General features: G+C 43.3%; 1 protein-coding gene across 2 annotated transcripts in view; it reads right to left on the reverse strand.

The window, feature by feature from the left end:
* LOC139749506 (centrosomal protein of 104 kDa) overlaps positions 1-19,735 on the reverse strand; it is a 467,215-nt gene that overhangs the window by 138,085 nt on the left and 309,395 nt on the right. For both annotated transcript variants that reach the window (XM_071663445.1, XM_071663446.1), the window contains 3 exons: positions 17,571-17,791; positions 15,815-16,022; positions 13,252-13,463 (listed from right to left, as the gene is read on the reverse strand). In XM_071663445.1, coding sequence (XP_071519546.1) covers positions 13,252-13,463; positions 15,815-16,022; positions 17,571-17,791 — 641 coding nt within the window. The remainder of the gene's footprint in view (positions 1-13,251; positions 13,464-15,814; positions 16,023-17,570; positions 17,792-19,735) is intronic.

A 19,735-nucleotide genomic window follows, 5' to 3' on the forward strand; every position in this document is an offset into this window, starting at 1 on the left:
CAATCCACTGACAGCACGTCAACCCCTGTATACCACATGACTCCAATTCACTCTATTCCTTGCCCTCCTTTCACCCTCCTGCATGTTCAGGCCCCGATCACAAAAAATCTTTTTCACTCCATCTTTCCACCTCCAATTTGGTCTCCCTCTTCTCCTCGTTCCCTCCACCTCCGACACATATATCCTCTTGGTCAATCTCTCCTCACTCATTCTCTCCATGTGCCCAAACCATTTCAAAACACCCTCTTCTGCTCTCTCAACCACGCTCTTTTTATTTCCACACATCTCTCTTACCCTTACGTTACTTACTCGATCAAACAACCTCACACCACACATTGTCCTCAAACATCTCATTTCCAGCACATCCATCCTCCTGCGCACAACTCTATCCATAGCCCACGCCTCGCAACCATACAACATTGTTGGAACCACTATTCCTTCAAACATACCCATTTTTGCTTTCCGAGATAATGTTCTCGACTTCCACACATTCTTCAAGGCTCCCAGGATTTTCGCCCCCTCCCCCACCCTATGATCCACTTCCGCTTCCATGGTTCCATCCGCTGCCAGATCCACTCCCAGATATCTAAAACACTTTACTTCCTCCAGTTTTTCTCCATTCAAACTTACCTCCCAATTGACTTGACCCTCAACCCTACTGTACCTAATAACCTTGCTCTTATTCACATTTACTCTTAACTTTCTTCTTTCACACACTTTACCAAACTCAGTCACCAGCTTCTGCAGTTTCTCACATGAATCAGCCACCAGCGCTGTATCATCAGCGAACAACAACTGACTCACTTCCCAAGCTCTCTCATCCCCAACAGACTTCATACTTGCCCCTCTTTCCAAAACTCTTGCATTTACCTCCCTAACAACCCCATCCATAAACAAATTAAACAACCATGGAGACATCACACACCCCTGCCGCAAACCTACATTCACTGAGAACCAATCACTTTCCTCTCTTCCTACACGTACACATGCCATACATCCTCGATAAAAACTTTTCACTGCTTCTAACAACTTGCCTCCCACACCATATATTCTTAATACCTTCCACAGAGCATCTCTATCAACTCTATCATATGCCTTCTCCAGATCCATAAATGCTACATACAAATCCATTTGCTTTTCTAAGTATTTCTCACATACATTCTTCAAAGCAAACACCTGATCCACACATCCTCTACCACTTCTGAAACCACACTGCTCTTCCCCAATCTGATGCTCTGTACATGCCTTCACCCTCTCAATCAATACCCTCCCATATAATTTACCAGGAATACTCAACAAACTTATACCTCTGTAATTTGAGCACTCACTCTTATCCCCTTTGCCTTTGTACAATGGCACTATGCACGCATTCCACCAATCCTCAGGCACCTCACCATGAGTCATACATACATTAAATAACCTTACCAACCAGTCAATAATACAGTCACCCCCTTTTTTAATAAATTCCACTGCAATACCATCCAAACCTGCTGCCTTGCCGGCTTTCATCTTCCGCAAAGCTTTTACTACCTCTTCTCTGTTTACCAAATCATTTTCCCTAACCCTCTCACTTTGCACACCACCTCGACCAAGACACACTATATCTGCCACTCTATCATCAAACACATTCAACAAACCTTCAAAATACTCACTCCATCTCCTTCTCACATCCCCACTTGTTATCACCTCCCCATCTGCGCCCTTCACTGAAGTTCCCATCTGCTCCCTTGTCTTACGCACTTTATTTACCTCCTTCCATAACATCTTTTTATTCTCCCTAAAATTTAATGATACTCTCTCACCCCAACTCTCATTTGCCCTCTTTTTCACCTCTTGCACCTTTCTCTTGACCTCCTGTCTCTTTCTTTTATACATCTCCCACTCAATTGCATTTTTTCCCTGCAAAAATAATCCAAATGCCTCTCTCTTCTCTTTCACTAATAATCTTACTTCTTCATCCCACCACTCACTACCCTTTCTAATCAACCCACCTCCCACTCTTCTCATGCCACAAGCATCTTTTGCGCAATCCATCACTGATTCCCTAAATACATCCCATTCCTCCCCCACTCCCCTTACTTCCATATATATATATATATATATATATATATATATATATATATATATATATATATATATATATTATCCCTGGGGATAGGGGATTAAGAATACTTCCCACGTATTCCCTGCGTGTCGTAGAAGGCGACTAAAAGGGGAGGGAGCGGGGGGCTGGAAATCCTCCCCTCTCGTTTTTTTTTTTTTGAAATTTTCCAAAAAAGGAACAGAGGGGGCCAGTTGAGGATATTCCAAAAAAGGCCCAGTCCTCTGTTCTTAGCGCTACCTCGCTAACGCGGTAAATGGCGAATAGTTTAAAAGAAAGAAGATATATATATATATATATATATATATATATATATATATATATATATATATATATATATATTTTTTTTTTTTTTTTTTCATACGATTCGCCATTTCCCGCGTTTGCGAGGTAGCGTTAAGAACAGAGGACTGGGCCTTAGAGGGAATATCCTCACCTGGCCCCCTTCTCTGTTCCTTCTTTTGGAAAATTAAAAAAAAAAACGAGAGGGGAGGATTTCCAGCCACCCGCTCCCTCCCCTTTTAGTCGCCTTCTACGACACGCAGGGAATACGTGGGAAGTATTCTTTCTCCCCTATCCCCAGGGATAATATATATATATATATATATATATATATATATATATATATATATATATATATATATATATATATATGTGTGTGTGTGTGTGTGTGTGTACATATATTCCTATGAGTCCACGTGGACTCATAGGAATATCTTGATCACGCGCAAAATTGTGATCCTTTCCAATATATATATATATATATTTCCTCCCTGGGGAGAGGGGAGAAAGAATACTTCTCACGTATTCCCTGCGTGTCGTAGAAGGCGACTAAAAGGGAAGGGAGCGGGGGGCTGGAAATCCTCCCCTCTCATCTTTTTTTTTTTTCTTTTAATTTTCCAAAAGAGGGAACAGAGAAGGTGGCCAGGTGAGGATATTCCCTCAAAGGCCCAGTCCACTGTTCTTAACGCTACCTCGCTAATTCGGGAAATGGCGAATAGTATGAAAGATATATATATATATATATATATATATATATATATATATATATATATATATATATATATATATTCATGCTATTCGCCTTTCCCCGCGTTAGAGAGGTAGCGTTAAGAACAGTAGAAAAAGCCTTTGAGGGAATATCTTCACTTGGCCCCCTTCTCTGTTCCTTCTTTTGAAAAATTAAAAAAACGAGAGGGGAGGATTTCCAGCCCCCCGCTCCCTCCCCTTTTAATCGCCTACGACACGTAGGGAATACGTGGGAAGTATTCTTTCTCTCCTATCCCCAGAGATAGGGAAGGGAGCGAGGGGCTGGAAATCTTCACCTCTCGTTTTTTATTTTCCAAAAGAAGGAACAGAGAAGGAGCCCTAGCGAAGATATTCCCTCAAGGGCTCAGTCTCCTGTTCTTAATTCTACCTCGCTAACGCGGTAAATGGCGAATAGTATGGAAAAAATTATATGTATATATATATCTATCTATCTATATATATATATATATATATATATATATATATATATATATATATATATATATATATATCCCTGGGGATAGGGGAGAAAGAATACTTCCTACGTATTCCCTGCGTGTCGTAGAAGGCGACTAAAAGGGAAGGGAGCGAGGGGCTGGAAATCCTCCCCTTTCGTTTTTTTTTTTTTTTTTCCAAAAAGAAGGAACAGAGAAGGGGGCCAGGTGAGGGTATTCCCTCAAAGGCCCAGTCCTCTGTTCTTAACGCTACCTCGCTATCGCGGGAAATGGCGAATAGTATGAAAAAAAAAGTGTGTGGAAGAAGAAAGTTAAGAGTAAATGTGAATAAGAGCAAGGTTATTAGGTACAGTAGGGGTGAGGGTCAAGTCAATTGGGAGGTGAGTTTGAATGGAGAAAAACTGGAGGAAGTGAAGTGTTTTAGATATCTGGGAGTGGATCTGTCAGCGGATGGAACCATGGAAGCGGAAGTGGATCATAGGGTGGGGGAGGGGGCGAAAATTTTGGGAGCCTTGAAAAATGTGTGGAAGTCGAGAACATTATCTCGGAAAGCAAAAATGGGTATGTTTGAAGGAATAGTGGTTCCAACAATGTTGTATGGTTGCGAGGCGTGGGCTATGGATAGAGATGTGCGCAGGAGGATGGATGTGCTGGAAATGAGATGTTTGAGGAAAATGTGTGGTGTGAGGTGGTTTGATCGAGTAAGTAACGTAAGGGTAAGAGAGATGTGTGGAAATAAAAAGAGCGTGGTTGAGAGAGCAGAAGAGGGTGTTTTGAAATGGTTTGGGCACATGGAGAGAATGAGTGAGGAAAGATTGACCAAGAGGATATATGTGTCGGAGGTGGAGGGAACGAGGAGAAGAGGGAGACCAAATTGGAGGTGGAAAGATGGAGTGAAAAAGATTTTGTGTGATCGGGGCCTGAACATGCAGGAGGGTGAAAGGAGGGCAAGGAATAGAGTGAATTGGAGCGATGTGGTATACAGGGGTTGACGTGCTGTCAGTGGATTGAATCAAGGCATGTGAAGCGTCTGGGGTAAACCATGGAAAGCTGTGGAGGTATGTATATTTGCGTGTGTGGACGTATGTATGTACATGTGTATGGGGGGGGGGGGGCATTTCTTTCGTCTGTTTCCTTGCGCTACCTCGCAAACGCGGGAGACAGCGACAAAGTATAAAAAATATATATATATATATATATATATATATATATATATATATATATATATATATATATATATATATATATATATAATCAAGTGTTTGTGCGTGCCTCGAGGAACTGAATTTTGGGTGTCGGTACTTCAGAGTCTGAGCCAAATTTTAGGTTATTGCAAGCATGACTTGAATGCGTTTTAAGGTCACCTTAGTGGTATGTATTACACTGATCTCACTGCAAGCTTTCAGAACAGGCGACCTTGCACTCATGCTATACTGAAGGTACCCGAGGATCAAAGGCTGGATCCAAGGGTAGCACAACCGGCTTTAAAGGCCACATAATGGCCATATATATATATATATATATATATATATATATATATATATATATATATATATATATATATATATATATATATATATATATATACACGTTGGAGGTTCTAGCCACGAGCAAAACTTTACACCAAGGCCGGCACTTAATCAAAATATTAAGAAGTTACAGAAACGGAAAAGAAGAGACAAGGAAAAGTATTTACGAACTTAAGAGGAAGTGAAATACGTGTCTTTTAAAAAACTGTTAGGTCATAGTTATTTGGAAAGGCATTGGGAAAGGCATGAGTGGGTAGAGAGTTCTAAAGTTTCGAGGTGTAGGGAAAGAAACAGTTATAAAAACGGCTCCCCCCCATGAGCTGCCAGCCGCCACACGCAGCAATCATGTGACGCAATAGCTTGCCGAGTATTGCGTGGTCCTGTTAATGGTACGGGCACACAAACAGCCAGTTCTCGGGAGCAAAAAGCAAAGTAATACCCATAAGAGAAGGAAAATGAAACAATATTGCTGCGTAGGACAAGTGAATCAAGTCTTGATGTTGGCCTGGGATAGCTGATATGTCGAACCGCTTTCGACTCACCTCCGTCTAGTAAAGATGCACAGACAGAACCACCTCAGATGTGAGAGCAGTACTCCAATTCAAGGACGGATCAGTTCTTTGTATAAACGGATGAATAATTTGAAAGAACAGAAATTTCGACATCTAAACACGACTCCCAGTTATCCAGAGGTAGACTTACCTATTTCCGTAATGTGGGGTTCCCTACATAGTGTGGATGTTACAATAATACTATGGGGTCGAGCGAAAATATACAAGTTGGTTTAGTTAGGGACTAGGCTATAGGTTATTTGAAACTGATCATAACAAAATGTGAAATTTATTAGTTAAAAAAAAAATGAGTTGAAGTAACTTTAAGCCTTAAACTGAAGCTAAAAAACACTTGGGTATGGACCAGGACGAGAAGCCCTATTACACCGGGGTGAAATTGGGATAAAACTGGTGTAATCGTAATTAAGTAGTGAGAAATTCAAAGATTTTGGGGGTTCTTCAGTTGGAGAGCCCTGTTTTATACACGATAAACCACGCAAAAGCTATCTTATTCTTGTTTAATTATTATAACTTCATCTTAGACAGTTAAGAGATAAAGAATGTTGGGTATTCACGAAGCTTGAGTCAGGAGGTGCAATTACAGAACCGTCAAAGGAGAGATGAAAGCTGCGAGGAATTTTCGATAAACAGATGTCAAGAAACTGGGTCCCGGAGGCATTAAACTTAACCAGATTTCGTCTACCTCACTGAGATAGCCTGTCCAAGTCTGAGTTTACTGAGGAGGTAGTGATGAAATGAGATGCAGACTGAGTGAGAGGAGGAGGAGGAGCAGAAGTGAAGGATGTGGAGGACTGCAATGTTGACTCGTCAGTATATGAGGGCATTTGGGTATTTGTAGAAGGAAATCGTTGATAAAAAGGAGAAAAAGTGTAGGAGATAAGACAGAACCTTGAGGAAGGCCGATAATGATGGAGAAATGGGAAGAGGCTGATCTATCAACAACTACTGAAATATACAAGCCTGAGTGGAAGTGCCACAAGGATCTGGTCTGGTACCGTTCCTCTTCTAGATCTATGTAATGTCTTACCTGAAGGTATGGAATCCTACCAGTTTATGTTTACGTACGGTGCTAAGGTCATCAAGGATTTAAACAAAGATGACTATCTACTCACAAGGTGACCCACACGAACACCTTGGTTGGTCTGACATACAGCTGTTGAAATGCAACAACAGAGACTATAAAGTCGCGAGGGCTGGCAGCGCACGGTGAGGGAGGATCTCGTTACGGTAATCATTACGATGGAAATATAATAAGAGGAACGGTGGAGGCGACGATGTTGCTGATCCGTGGCCACAGTTCTACCTCAGGAGGACTGTAAACACAGTCTGCTGGCATACAGCCGACCTGCATTTAGCTACATAGATAAAGAAATAGAAAATGATCGACAACGTCTGTATGTACGTAATACTTGACCTACGATATTCCTCGCAAGTCTGGTCACCGCAAGTAAGCACAAAGAAATGATAGAAATTACACAAGACAAAAAATATGGCACCAGAATTCAAGAGTGGTAAGTTACAGGGAGAGGCTGGAGGTTAAAAGTTTTCCCACCATGAAGGAGAGAAGAGTAAGGGGAGACTTGATGACAACCTTCAAATTTCATAACGCCTTTGAGGACATCAATAGTGAAATGGTTTTGGAAAGATGGAAAAGATGTCACAGTGGGAAGCTAACAGAGATATTTGTCCGACAAGATGTGAAAACATTTATCTTATGGGACGAGAGAAACAGTTGAACGGAACAAGGTAAGTCATGAACCTGGGAACACCGGGATGAAACAATAATGTAGCAAGATGCATGACATCTTAGAGCGTTCAACAGATGGGGCCCCCACGAGTATAAAATGCCTCCCCCTTTTCCCCTCCACTTTTACACCAACTGCTAATTAAATCATAGCAAATACAATCCCATACTCATACATGAACACACATGAATACGCACATCCATGCATAGGAAACAGCACATTCAACTACAGACGCACATAAATGTATCCACACACACATGCATGTAATTTTATGGTGTAGCGGTTAACGCTACTGATCGTCGTCATCCACGCACGGGCCGCCTGGGAACAAACCCACATAGGTTTGAATCCTGATCACGGCAGGTGGTCTACAGTCCATCCAGCTGTTCATCAACCCTCCCCTTGGGGCTGGTCGATAAAATGGGTACCTGGCTAGGGCTGGTGTGTGTGTGTGTGTGTACACACACACTAGAGAAAAGACGTGGTACATATATACAAGGTTAGGAAGACGGGACAACCAGTGTAAAACTCTCCCCTCGTAACACGCACACAGTAACCACATAAATGATAATCATACGCCTACCCACGCACGCAATCACTCGTCCAGCAATGCACGCAAGCATATACCCTCACAGACTCGTACATAAGCAATTATGAGGGAACAATACCTCACCTGTCACCAGAGCCTCACATATGGAAAATTGTTTGGAAGACCAACTGTCTGCTGGCAAATATAAGAATTGTATTAAGTATATGGATAAGGAAATATTCAGCAAAGTGTCCACCACATCTATTGAACCAAAACTAAAATAGGCTTCTCAAGTTTCGTCACTGTAATCAAAGTAAGATAAAGAGCTAATAGAGAAGGTCCAGAGAAGAGCAACAAAGATGGTACCAGAATCAAGAGAGCCGGGTTACATAGAGAACAGAAACCATAAAACCATTCACCTTGGACGAAAGAAAAGTAAGGAGTGATTTGACTATAATCTTTAACTTTTTAAATTAGGATGAAAACACCTAAAGCGAGCAGTTCTCCAAAAGATCCAAAGGTAAAACAAAGCAAGACACTTGTTAGAAGATATCTAAAATATTCTAACAGTATGGAAAAGAAATAAAGGACTTTTATATCACAAGTGTTGTGGATGAATGGAGTAAAATGATGGATGAAATTGTGAATACTGAGACATACAAAGGTATGCTGTTGGATGAAAAAAAATTAAATCCAGGGATGGGGTCCCACGAGTGTAAAGCTCCTTCCCCATACTACAGAATGATAATCATGAATACGCCATTACACCTACCTGAGAGGCAACATGGAGTTACGGGAAGGTCGTGTGTAACAAATATATCTCTATAACAAAATGAGCTTCATTTTAGACCAAAGAGAGTGCTAGGAAGTGTTTGACACTGTACTACACTGACGACTGGTAAAGAAACTGGATCTATCCTGTCCAGGTTAGATTATAGCAGTGTAAGGCAACATATGATACACATCAAAGTAACACTCGGGAATGAGCGAGGGTCACGACTGGGGTGCTGCAGGCCCCAGTCTTGGAACCAGCGCCCTTCCTGGTATGTATAAAATGACATGGCAAAGGGAGGGACTGATCTTTGACCCAAGATGTTTGCTGACGATGCAGAAGTCATGAGAGTAGTAAAGGGTCATGAAAATTGCTTCAACTTACGAGAAGAGCGAGACATGTTCAAATGTCGGTTTGATAAATGGCTGATGAAATTCATTCACGGCAAATACTAATTAAAGAGGATACAGTGAATGATGGCCTTCATACGGCTAGCAAGAAGTAGGAAACAAGACACGGGAGTCTGTGTAAGAAAGACGTGGGAGTCGACAATGATGTGTCAAATCTGCCACCGTGGCACCACGTCAGGAGAAGTGTGCAGGAGTCGGTCTGTCCGCTGGTAATATCAGAACAAGGAAGTGCTCCGCTACGTACATCAGAGGGAATATGCTTCTAAACTCTGGTCACGGAACTTAAAGAGGCACAAACATCTGATTGAGAGGATCCAGAGGAGAGCAACAAAAGATGGTACTTGACTTAAAGGTGCTTAGCTATAGAGTGCCTGGAGACCGCCGAGTTTCCTACCATGGAGGAGAGAAGAGTAAGGGGTGACTTGAATATACCCTTCAAGTTTCTAGATGAGTTGGTTAACGTGCAGAGCGACCAGTTCTTCATGAAAGGCAATGACAGACTTATGAGAGAGAGAGAGAGAGAGAGAGAGAGAGAGAGAGAGAGAGAGAGAGAGAGAGAGAGAGAGAGAGAGAGAGAGAGAGAGAGAGCTTGTCTGGAAAGCTGTACGGGAAAGTTAGAGCGACATCAGCAGGGTGATGGCTGACTGGATACAAATGTGACGAGATGGTGATGTTGACAGCATGCACATGTTTACCAAGTGACGGTAGACCAAGATTACGAAATGGGGGTAAACGAGTAGGAGACGCCCTCCCCATACCGTACATGCGGGTGATAAGACAAACAAGTATAGCAGCACGTGTATGCACACACACACACACACACACACATATTGTCATTCTGCTCCTGTCCACCTGACTGTCTCTTTCAATGGCAAGAGGTTCCGGTCTGGGACAGGTGCCTCCTGCGAGGCCAGACCTTCAATGACAATAGGGAAAGACGAACGGGAAGGAAAGAGAGAAACATGAAGACTAGCCCGGGAGCTTCGCGTTACTGAGACGGAGGTCCTGGCCCGAGGAGACGGGGGTGTTGTGAGATGGTTCCGGGCATCACTTCAAACACTCCTGAGTCAGAGGGAGGTTAGCACTTCACCTTGGCGGCCGCTTGTGTACAAGGCACTTGCTTTAGTCTGTTTTTCTCGGACTGTCTGTGCAAGTTTTCAGCGTGGATCCGTCTGTCCCGTGTCCAATTCTACGCCACAACGAAATCATTTCCAGCACTCCCCACCCACCCTCCCTTTTCCCCAACATCTCACACGCCATAATTGACGACACTTGAGGAGGGGGGAATTCCCCACGTCTGACGTCAAAGCCAACTCCCCCCCAATCCCCGACCCCCACCTCACCGGCGCCAGATGGCACCAGGAGATTCTGTGATCCCGGAAGATGATGAACGTGCATACTGATTGGCCCATAGTAAGTGCGTCAGACTCACGTCACGACTGAGGAGACGTGACCTAAATGATGCTCAGGTATCAGTTCCTAAAGATGATGACAGATGTCGTCTCTACCGTTTTTCCTGCATTTGCAAGCATTTCCGCCACTTGTTCACCTGCAATGCCAGTTTTGTAGTCAACTTCCTTGCGAAAGAATTCAAACCAGAAGAATAATTCCTCATAAGTCATGAGTTACGATCCTGAGTGACAGAATATGAGCCACTTCAAAATTCAAGTTACGAGTCAAAGTTATCAGTTTCATTAGGTGGATGACTTGGGTCATGAGATAAGTCAGGACTCATCACGGGTCCCAGGTCATGGATGACAATTTCAAGTCATAATCGGAGATAAATTATCTAAAGCTAGACGAGTCATGAGTAAAATTCGTGACTCATGAATCGTCACACCTAAGTAATCCATTTGGACTCGCCAGTCAAGTAACATTCATCAGCGAACAACAGAGGACTCATGAGCGAGTCATGAGTTGTGAGTGAACATGAATCGGTCACCAGTTACATATCATGAGAAGTGCTTCATGAACACCAGGGCCTGGGAGTCTGTTCACTCAAAGGCAATGACTTACTCATGTTTTAGTCTCAGGTTGAGTCGCATGCATTTAGGCATGGACTACAACGTCCATGAGTTCCCAATGAGTCATAACCATAAGAATTACACGTGATGAATCAGGGAAAATGAGTGACACAAGTCACATGATGAGTTCCCCCTGAGTAAAAAGTTATAACGATGGATTACGAGGTTGGTCCAGAGATGATGGATTAGGGGTGATGAATCACGCAACTGAGTCACAAGTCGAGTTCCCCCCATGAGTCACGAGTTAAAAATTTAAGTGACTGGCTTAGAGAATCCAGGGATGAATCAGGGGATGATGAGTCAAACAAATGAGTCACGTGAGTTCCTCACCAGTAAGGAGTTACAGCTGAAAGATTAGTTTATACATGATGAATCAAGAGGCGATGAGTCACAGGTGATGAGTCATGAGACAGTCCTGCTGCATCAGTTACCAGCAAAACCAGTATCGATCTTTTCCTTAAATGCCACAAGCTTTCAACGTTAATAATAATGATGTTACCATTTCCCAGCGCATTTCTTATCATCACCTGTATTCACCATTCTGTTCACCTATTTCTTACTCAAGATATGAGCCCCCCTACTCAGGTTTACACCCACCCACCCACAACTGTACGTGCACTTTCCTACGTTTTTAGATTCCTAACACTGTTATTCACTTGGTGGAAGTAACACCTGTGTTCTCCTTTTTAATGTCGAAAGATGCTGTTAATGTCGGCCAACTCTATACTACATTTCAGTAAACGACCCATTCGTGAAAATAGATGACCGCGAACTCTTGGTGAATACGACAACACTGGGTAAAGGCAAACTCCAAGTTTTTGCTAAAAATACATTTTTACTGACACGCGGTCGTTATCAGCTGAAATGAAGTCAATATGAGTAAATACAGATACTGATAACTTTTCCATATTTCTCTACGTACAGCAACTGTTCCATCAATAACAAAAAAAGATGCACTTCAAAATAAACCCAAGTCAAAATGTCATGAAACGAGTCTTCTATTTCCTAAAGCTTACAGCAAATTTAAACAATTTAGGACATCAAATAACTTTGACTTTCTCTTCTCCCAATCAGTCAGTCAGATCAACGCGTTCCACCTGACCCAGTTATCAAGTCCTACGAAAATTCGTTAAATTCAAACCCACAACGACCAATTTACAGTTCCTGTAAATCCCTTTATGTAATATTCTTAGTTCTATCCTTTATTTTCTTCTCAATATTCTGTTAACTAATTGTAAAAATGGATAAAATCATTATATTACCAAATATCATTAAACCTTTTAGCAATTAGGCCGGGAAATGCGAGCATCAAACACTTCTGTAAGAGGCTTTGAGGGGAATCTCTTTTCTTTACGGAGAAGGAATAAAGGTTCTGTCGAGCAATTAATTCCTTGCTAAATCGTCCTACTCGATCAACTGATTTAGGGTAAATAAGTATGTTTAGGATTATAAAGTTGCGCACGTCAATCAGCTTTTGATAACTTTGAAGAATTCTCCCTCCATCAACTTGAGTTTAAAATCTATCACAAGAAACGTTGATAAGCTAAGGAAACCAACACAGAAAATAATCAACTCGATATACCTTACCATCTTCTCAAACTCACTAGTATAACAAAGGAGAAAAAAAAAAAAAAAAGGTGGAGAAAACCTTCAGCCACGCGTCTTTTCACTGGTTAGCGTTTTCTTTCACTCTAAATAGTTGCCAGCCTTCCATGATCCTTGTTTCTTAACACCATCATCAGCTGAAGCACACGTCACTGCAAAATCGTCAATCTACCTAACTCCATATTTCATAAGAATCTGCCTTTAAAATTTCCCCCAGTATATCGAAAGGATATGTTTTTCCAAAGCTGCTCATACGAGATCATTACCAGGTTCTCAAGGCATATCTGCTTTAGTCTATCATCACTCAGCTGACAGGATGTAACACATACAATAATTCCCTGTCTCTGGACTGCTTTCAATCAGCCAACAGAGGTTGAGGGGAGACACCTGGGGTAATAACCTTCTGCATGATCTCACAAACTACTCGCAGCATCCTCTAGCACACTAGAAAATACTCATAAATTATTCACCAACACATACCCCCTTTCTCTCCAGCAAGTCCTCTATTTCTAGGGCCTTGTAGACCTGCTCTCTGTATTCCTCGGCCTGCTGCTTCTTCAACTTGGCACGCTCGTAGTTCTCGGTCTCTATAGCATGCTTCTTCTCGATCTCGTACTTGCCGAGTCGTTCCCCCGCCGTGCGAAGCTGAGTGACTGCGGCTTTCAGTTTATTGGCGTACTCGAAGCGTTCCTCTGGGCGGGGCGAGACACAGAAAACGGATATGAGAGAGAATGGGCATTAGAGAAAAAGTACACAGGATAGAATATGGCAGACTATAACATATGTAAATATAATCTACAGACCTACTCTCAGCAAAAACTTAATTCATTCATGCATATTGTGATATATATTGTAAGTTAATGATAATATACATACAACACAGACTAAATAAGCCCTTCAGTTCCAGGGCTGGGTTTAAGTATGGCGCAAAGCGTGCAGCTTCTGCTCCACAAATAAGTTGCTTCAAAACACACGTATATATCAAAGAGATCCAACCCTCAGATTAAATACTGCACAGTGAATATACAAAGGTAAGCAACATAAACCACACGAAGATAACCATGAGGCCTCCACACTGTCCTGCTTCACCAGACCACCGCAGATCTAAATCCCTCCCTGGACCCAACACAAAGTTTGGTTATAAACCGTCAAGAGGGATACGAGAAGCAACATCTTCAGCAACAAAGTAGTGTACATAAGGAACATACACATACACACGACACTAAAGGACTCGGAGAGAAAAAAAAAAGACTGACATGAGGAAGCATTTCCACTGAGTTCGGAGAGCACTCAAGAATTCAAGTCTGGAAGATTAATAATACGTTAGGAGAAGAGGCCTTATGACTGCCTAACACCAAACCCGAGAGAGAGAGAGAGAGAGAGAGAGAGAGAGAGAGAGAGAGAGAGAGAGAGAGAGAGAGGCAACAGAGTGACGAGCAAACCAAGGAAAGCTGGCATGAAGACAGCGTGGCGGGTGGCACCTGGCAACCCACCTGGGGGTCTGACTCATCTCGCGCGCGGGAAACGTTTAATCATGAAACATTTCATCCTCCATGGTCGATATGTAAATACCACTCTTCTGTATGTTAACCCAACTTACTCTCTCCTTCGCCGGTCTTTACAGGGAATTTCACGGTGCGTTGTAAGAGACGATGGACCGCCTCTCTGGTGATGTTGGCAATATTACTTTCCATTATCAAGCCAATGACATGAGAGGAAACGGGGGTTCATCATGCACATGACGTCAGAGGTAATGCTGACCTGTCCAGCTTACACACGTCGGATAATCGGTAATTAATCATTTAATCAATGAGATAACTCAACATTTTAAGCAGTCATCAGTCGTGGGTGATTGACTGATCAACCTATATCAATTTAATAATACTGGCTTGGACAATCAAAGGTTTGCTGAATCACATCAGAAAAGTCTGCTCAGTCCCATCTCCATGATAACCAATAAAAAAATAAAGGTGAAAAAAAAAGACCGAATCGATACTTCAGTATTTTTTTTTCCCCCAATGCAGTTTCATTGGCGCCGGCGGGAGGCGTGGCAAACTTGACGGCTGAGGGTGGGGCGGCCACTGGCACAAATGGCGACCATACACACAGCTGTTGTCAAGCAGCGACACGGACCATTCAACCTTCAATAATCGTACCCAGGAGTGGGTGAATATTCCCAAATATCGAGTACCCGGATGATTTTAGTTATCAGTATGATCGAGGGAGAACTGCAAGCATTATGCTAAGCATGAACAATCACCAGCGAGGGAGAACCTAACCGCTCGACCACAGCCAACCCATGTAAACAATGGTAACAACATCCGTGGTGTGTGACTCACGGGTCACAAGGTACACAATTAACCGAAAAGCTTTGGATAATTGGATCAATCGATTACTGGAGGTCGGATAACAGGTTGATAAATTTGCAAGATAAAGTTACCATAGCTGGAGCGCTGGCAGCTTCCTAGGTAATGCCAATGTAACAAGTCTTTCATATTTTCAAATGAAATTTCACCGAAACAAAAGACTATAAGTAATCACTTTGTCATTTAACTGTCATCAGGTATTTGGCGTGAGGTGATTTGGGATGGACAGAATAGAGAATGAGAAGACTGCATAGTCACTTCTTGTACTTGTTCCAGCCATCAAAAGCGAGGTTAGCCTGGTTGGTTGGACTCTAGGCCTATCAACTGTCGGGTGACTGAGGCCGTCAAGCTACATCCACCAACTAACATCTATGCACGTCCTTCAGGTGTTCAGGATAATTACGAGACCATATACACTCCCACTATGTATATAACGCATGGCAAAGAAGAGGAGAACCTAACCTGCTCACTCACCGTGTGGATCCGCTAGTGCTACTGACTCCCTCCCTCACCCTATAGCCGACCTCTCCCCCTTCCTCCTCACCCTCCCCCTCAGCCGGGCGGGGCCCAAGACACTTCAACGCCCGTCACGCGGCGCCGCTCTGCATCGGGAACCACCGCTGTCGACCTCACCCTTCCTCTTACCTAATCCTCCGCTGTCAACCTCTCCCTCTTACCTCTCACAGCAGCGGCTCTCTTTTCCTCGAGCATCCTGATGGTGTTGGCCACCTGGGTGTCCACGTACATGGCGAAGGCCAGGTCGTGGTAGAGGGGCACATCCTGGTGGCGCCCCCCAGGAACCTGCCCTCCCTCCCCGTCCGGCGACACGCTATTGTTGTTGGCTTCGACCTCGTTACCCAGGACATTGATGGCCACCAGGCCGATCTGTGGGGATAGAGTCATTAAGTCAACGTTAGGGTAGCCTTGGGGTGGGGTAGATAGCGAGTTCAAATGCCTTTACGATAGTTAAACTCTTGATCGTGCCAGCACGACCCTGGGGAAGGATAGCCTGGCCTCTAACTTGACCCCCTGAGGGTCCGATCAAAGGACACGTCATATATGAAGGTGGTAGCATCGCGCTCAAGGGTTTAACACAGCAGCTCCACTTCTGAATACCTGTCATAAACACTGTAGCTCCACTGCTGAACACCTGTCATAAACACTGCAGCTCCACTGCTGAACACCTGTCATAAACACTGTAGCTCCACTGTTGAACACCTGTCATAAACACTGTAGCTCCACTGTTGAACACCTGTCATAAACACTGCAGCTCCACTGCTGAACACCTGTCATAAACACTGTAGCTCCACTGCTGAACACCTGTCATAAACACTGTAGCTCCACTGTTGAACACCTGTCATAAACACTGTAGCTCCACTGTTGAACACCTGTCATAAACACTGTAGCTCCACTGTTGAACACCTGTCATAAACACTGTAGCTCCACTGCTGAACACCTGTCATAAACACTAGCTCCACTGATGAACACCTTTTACAAACAATATCTCTACAGCTGAGCACTTCATAAACAGCACTTTATAAAGCTAAACACTTGTCATAAACAGCACTTATAAAGCTGAACACCTGCCAGAACTCAAAGGCCGAGTACGTGTTACGAACACAGTCGTTCCCCAGCTGAACATCTGTCATACACACACAGTAGCTCCTTAACTTTGCAAACAGGGGAAAAATCATATCAGATAAACTGTGAGAAACTCAATAACTATTTTAATCATAACCAGAATGAACAAACAATTTCCTGCACGAACAAATTGTTCCTCGACACAAAAAGATTTTCTCGTTGGCTAACAAATCTCTGAGATGGAATAATTCTGAATAAATGTCTATTCTTGGTTAAGCTAGCAATTCATGTCCATACCCAGAACTAATAATCTATATTCCTTACCCCTTTACCTTTACCATCAATGTGAACTTTGCTTGCTCTCCCAACGACATATTTGGTCACTATTACCTTTTAAGGTTTGGTAAAGGAAAAAATACATTAACGTCGCTGTTATTTCCTGAAAAACTGATAGAATTCCAGAGATGACAAACACTACAGCAGGTTAGGTTAGGTTCCACAGGACAACAGTGCTATACAAGACTCCCCCCTCCCTACTGCAAGGTTCCTTAAGGATGAAACGTTTTTCTTAATTCAAAAGTCTCGCATGGATGACAAACTACAATAACATTCTATTGAACAAATACAAAAAATTGAAATAGAAAATGGAAATGATACCCATCATAAATAATAATAATAATAATAATAATAATAAAGATAATATTGGTAATAATAATAATAATAAGAATAATAATAATAATAATAATAATAATAACAATAATAATAATAATAATAACCCCGAGGTAAGACGTGGGTCAACATGTCACGGGTAAGGTAGGTATGTGTTGACGTGGTATGAGTGGGTTAGCTCACCTGGTTGAAGAGGTTGATGCGGTTGACATGGTTCTTGTGCAGGAGGATCTTGAGGAAGGTGCCGGTGCACTCCACGGTGACGGACTTGAGCTCCCGGGCCTTGAACTGGGAGTGTTCGTTGTCCGAGAGCGTCACGTAACCCAGGAGGGCGAACCGTGCGTTGTACAGCGCCACCTCCCGACCCGGCACCACATCCCCGATGTACAGCTCGATCTTCTCCGCTGTGGACGGAGGTGTTGGGTGAGTCTGGTGGCTGGAGCGGTCGAGGGTGTGTGTGTGTGTGTGTGTGTGTGTGTGTGTGGAGGGGGGGGGGGGTTACTGAGTTGCATGGGGTTAATCCGGGGTGTTAGAGGGGTGTGGGGTGAGCCAGGTGGTTACAGGAGTGAACCACGGGGTGTGTGTGGTGGAGTGACTTAAAGGGCAAGGAAGGCATGTGTGTGAACAAGACACCTGCTCTACATGGATCATAAAGACTAAATTACTTCTACATAGTATGATATCCCCCTCATGGGTCTATTTACATGCAGGTGTGATGGTAGTTGTACCTAACATTAGAAGGCGACACACAAACCAGGATGTACGTACACATGACAGCAACGTTCAACACCTATACAATGAAACAAAAATCCCTTCTTTACATCCCCAATACTGTACTCCTCTCACCTACACTTCATCATCGACCACCAACCCCCTGGCCATAATGAACAGCTAGCTCACCCTTGCCTCTCAGTTAACCAATTATACTGGCACATTCCATTCCAAAAAAAAAACCACAGTGACAAATCATATTCACACTGAAATGACTCCTCATGCACTAAATAACTCCTTCCCCCACTCCAGCCCAGTCGTAAACTCCACTCCACACAAGATAGAACATCTGAAACTCTACTCCCCAGACACGTACGAGTTATCTTTTCTCGTCAGTATTCTGGACCCACAGTTATCTCTCCACCAGCACAAACACAAGATTCTTCTTCTTGCTCATGATGCAACTGTCACACTACAGACGATTAGCACCGACACCCTGACTATCCTGCACTTACCCAACAGACACATTATACCACTTACTGACCACTATGGTCCAGCCCCCAATGGACGTGGCCCCGGAGCACTGCGGGAGGGCCCCATGAAACGGAGTCCTGGAGCAGGAAGTGAGGTACAATGTGTGTGTGTGTGTGTGTGTGTGTGTGTGTGTGTGTGTGTGTGTGTGTGTGTGCTGTAATCCACACGTGAGAAGTCACCCTTAGCGAGGCTACATCATCATGAACGGAAGCACAGTACAGTCTCGTTGAGTACCCTCCCTACGATCTCCCGACTCCCACGTACAGGTCAGCCTCCAACTAGTTTGTGTGTGGATAGTCGTGCATGCGTGCCAGCATACATACCAGGCCTCTGGCCGCTGTGAACCCTTGAAACACCTAATATTCTCGCCTCTATGAACATGTCCCACAACATAAGGCTAACACATGAACGTATTTAGGTAAGCTTATTCCTCAAGGTACACCTTCTGCAAGTTTTCCCTTTATCATTCTTTTTTAGTTTAAGTTGTTCCCCTTCCCCGTCTACGTCCTGCGTCAGCAGAACTGACCAAGTCGCGTTTTCTGTTGCTTATCCGAAAACAAATATTCTTTCATTGTGGAGAAGTTATAGTGTGTGAGGACAATGTTCTTGGCTATGGCGCTGGTTTTATACGAAAACGGAGAACAAGTCCTTATAGAGTGTTTGCGACTTGTTTACATTATTTACAATCTTATATAAAGCTTTAGAAAAGAAAAGAAAAAAGAAATTGATAAACGCGTTAGGGGTTGGGTATGGGGAGGTGGCGAACTTCCTGCGTGGTAAGAGATTTCCCCTTTTAATTCATCCAAGATTCAAAAGGTCTATTTCAACTCTTAAATAGAAACGACTATTAATTTGTCTTCACAATGACGTTGAAGATGTTTCCCCCCTTTTAATATAACTGCTGGCTCACTGGGGCTTAAGTGGGGTTGTACCCTACCCCCATATGGACCCCCCCACTGCCGGCAACGGACCAGAACTGATGATGTTGAGGCAGCCTGATTGCAACCCACTGTGAAGGAGGACCAAAATAAATGAATAATCAGCAAATCCTTTTCATCTCCACGGCGGTAAGAGGCGTGCAGAGGAGGCTATTAGCCTGACTG

Source organism: Panulirus ornatus, chromosome 7 (assembly GCF_036320965.1).
Source record: "Panulirus ornatus isolate Po-2019 chromosome 7, ASM3632096v1, whole genome shotgun sequence".
In the NCBI taxonomy this organism is placed as follows: domain Eukaryota; kingdom Metazoa; phylum Arthropoda; class Malacostraca; order Decapoda; family Palinuridae; genus Panulirus; species Panulirus ornatus.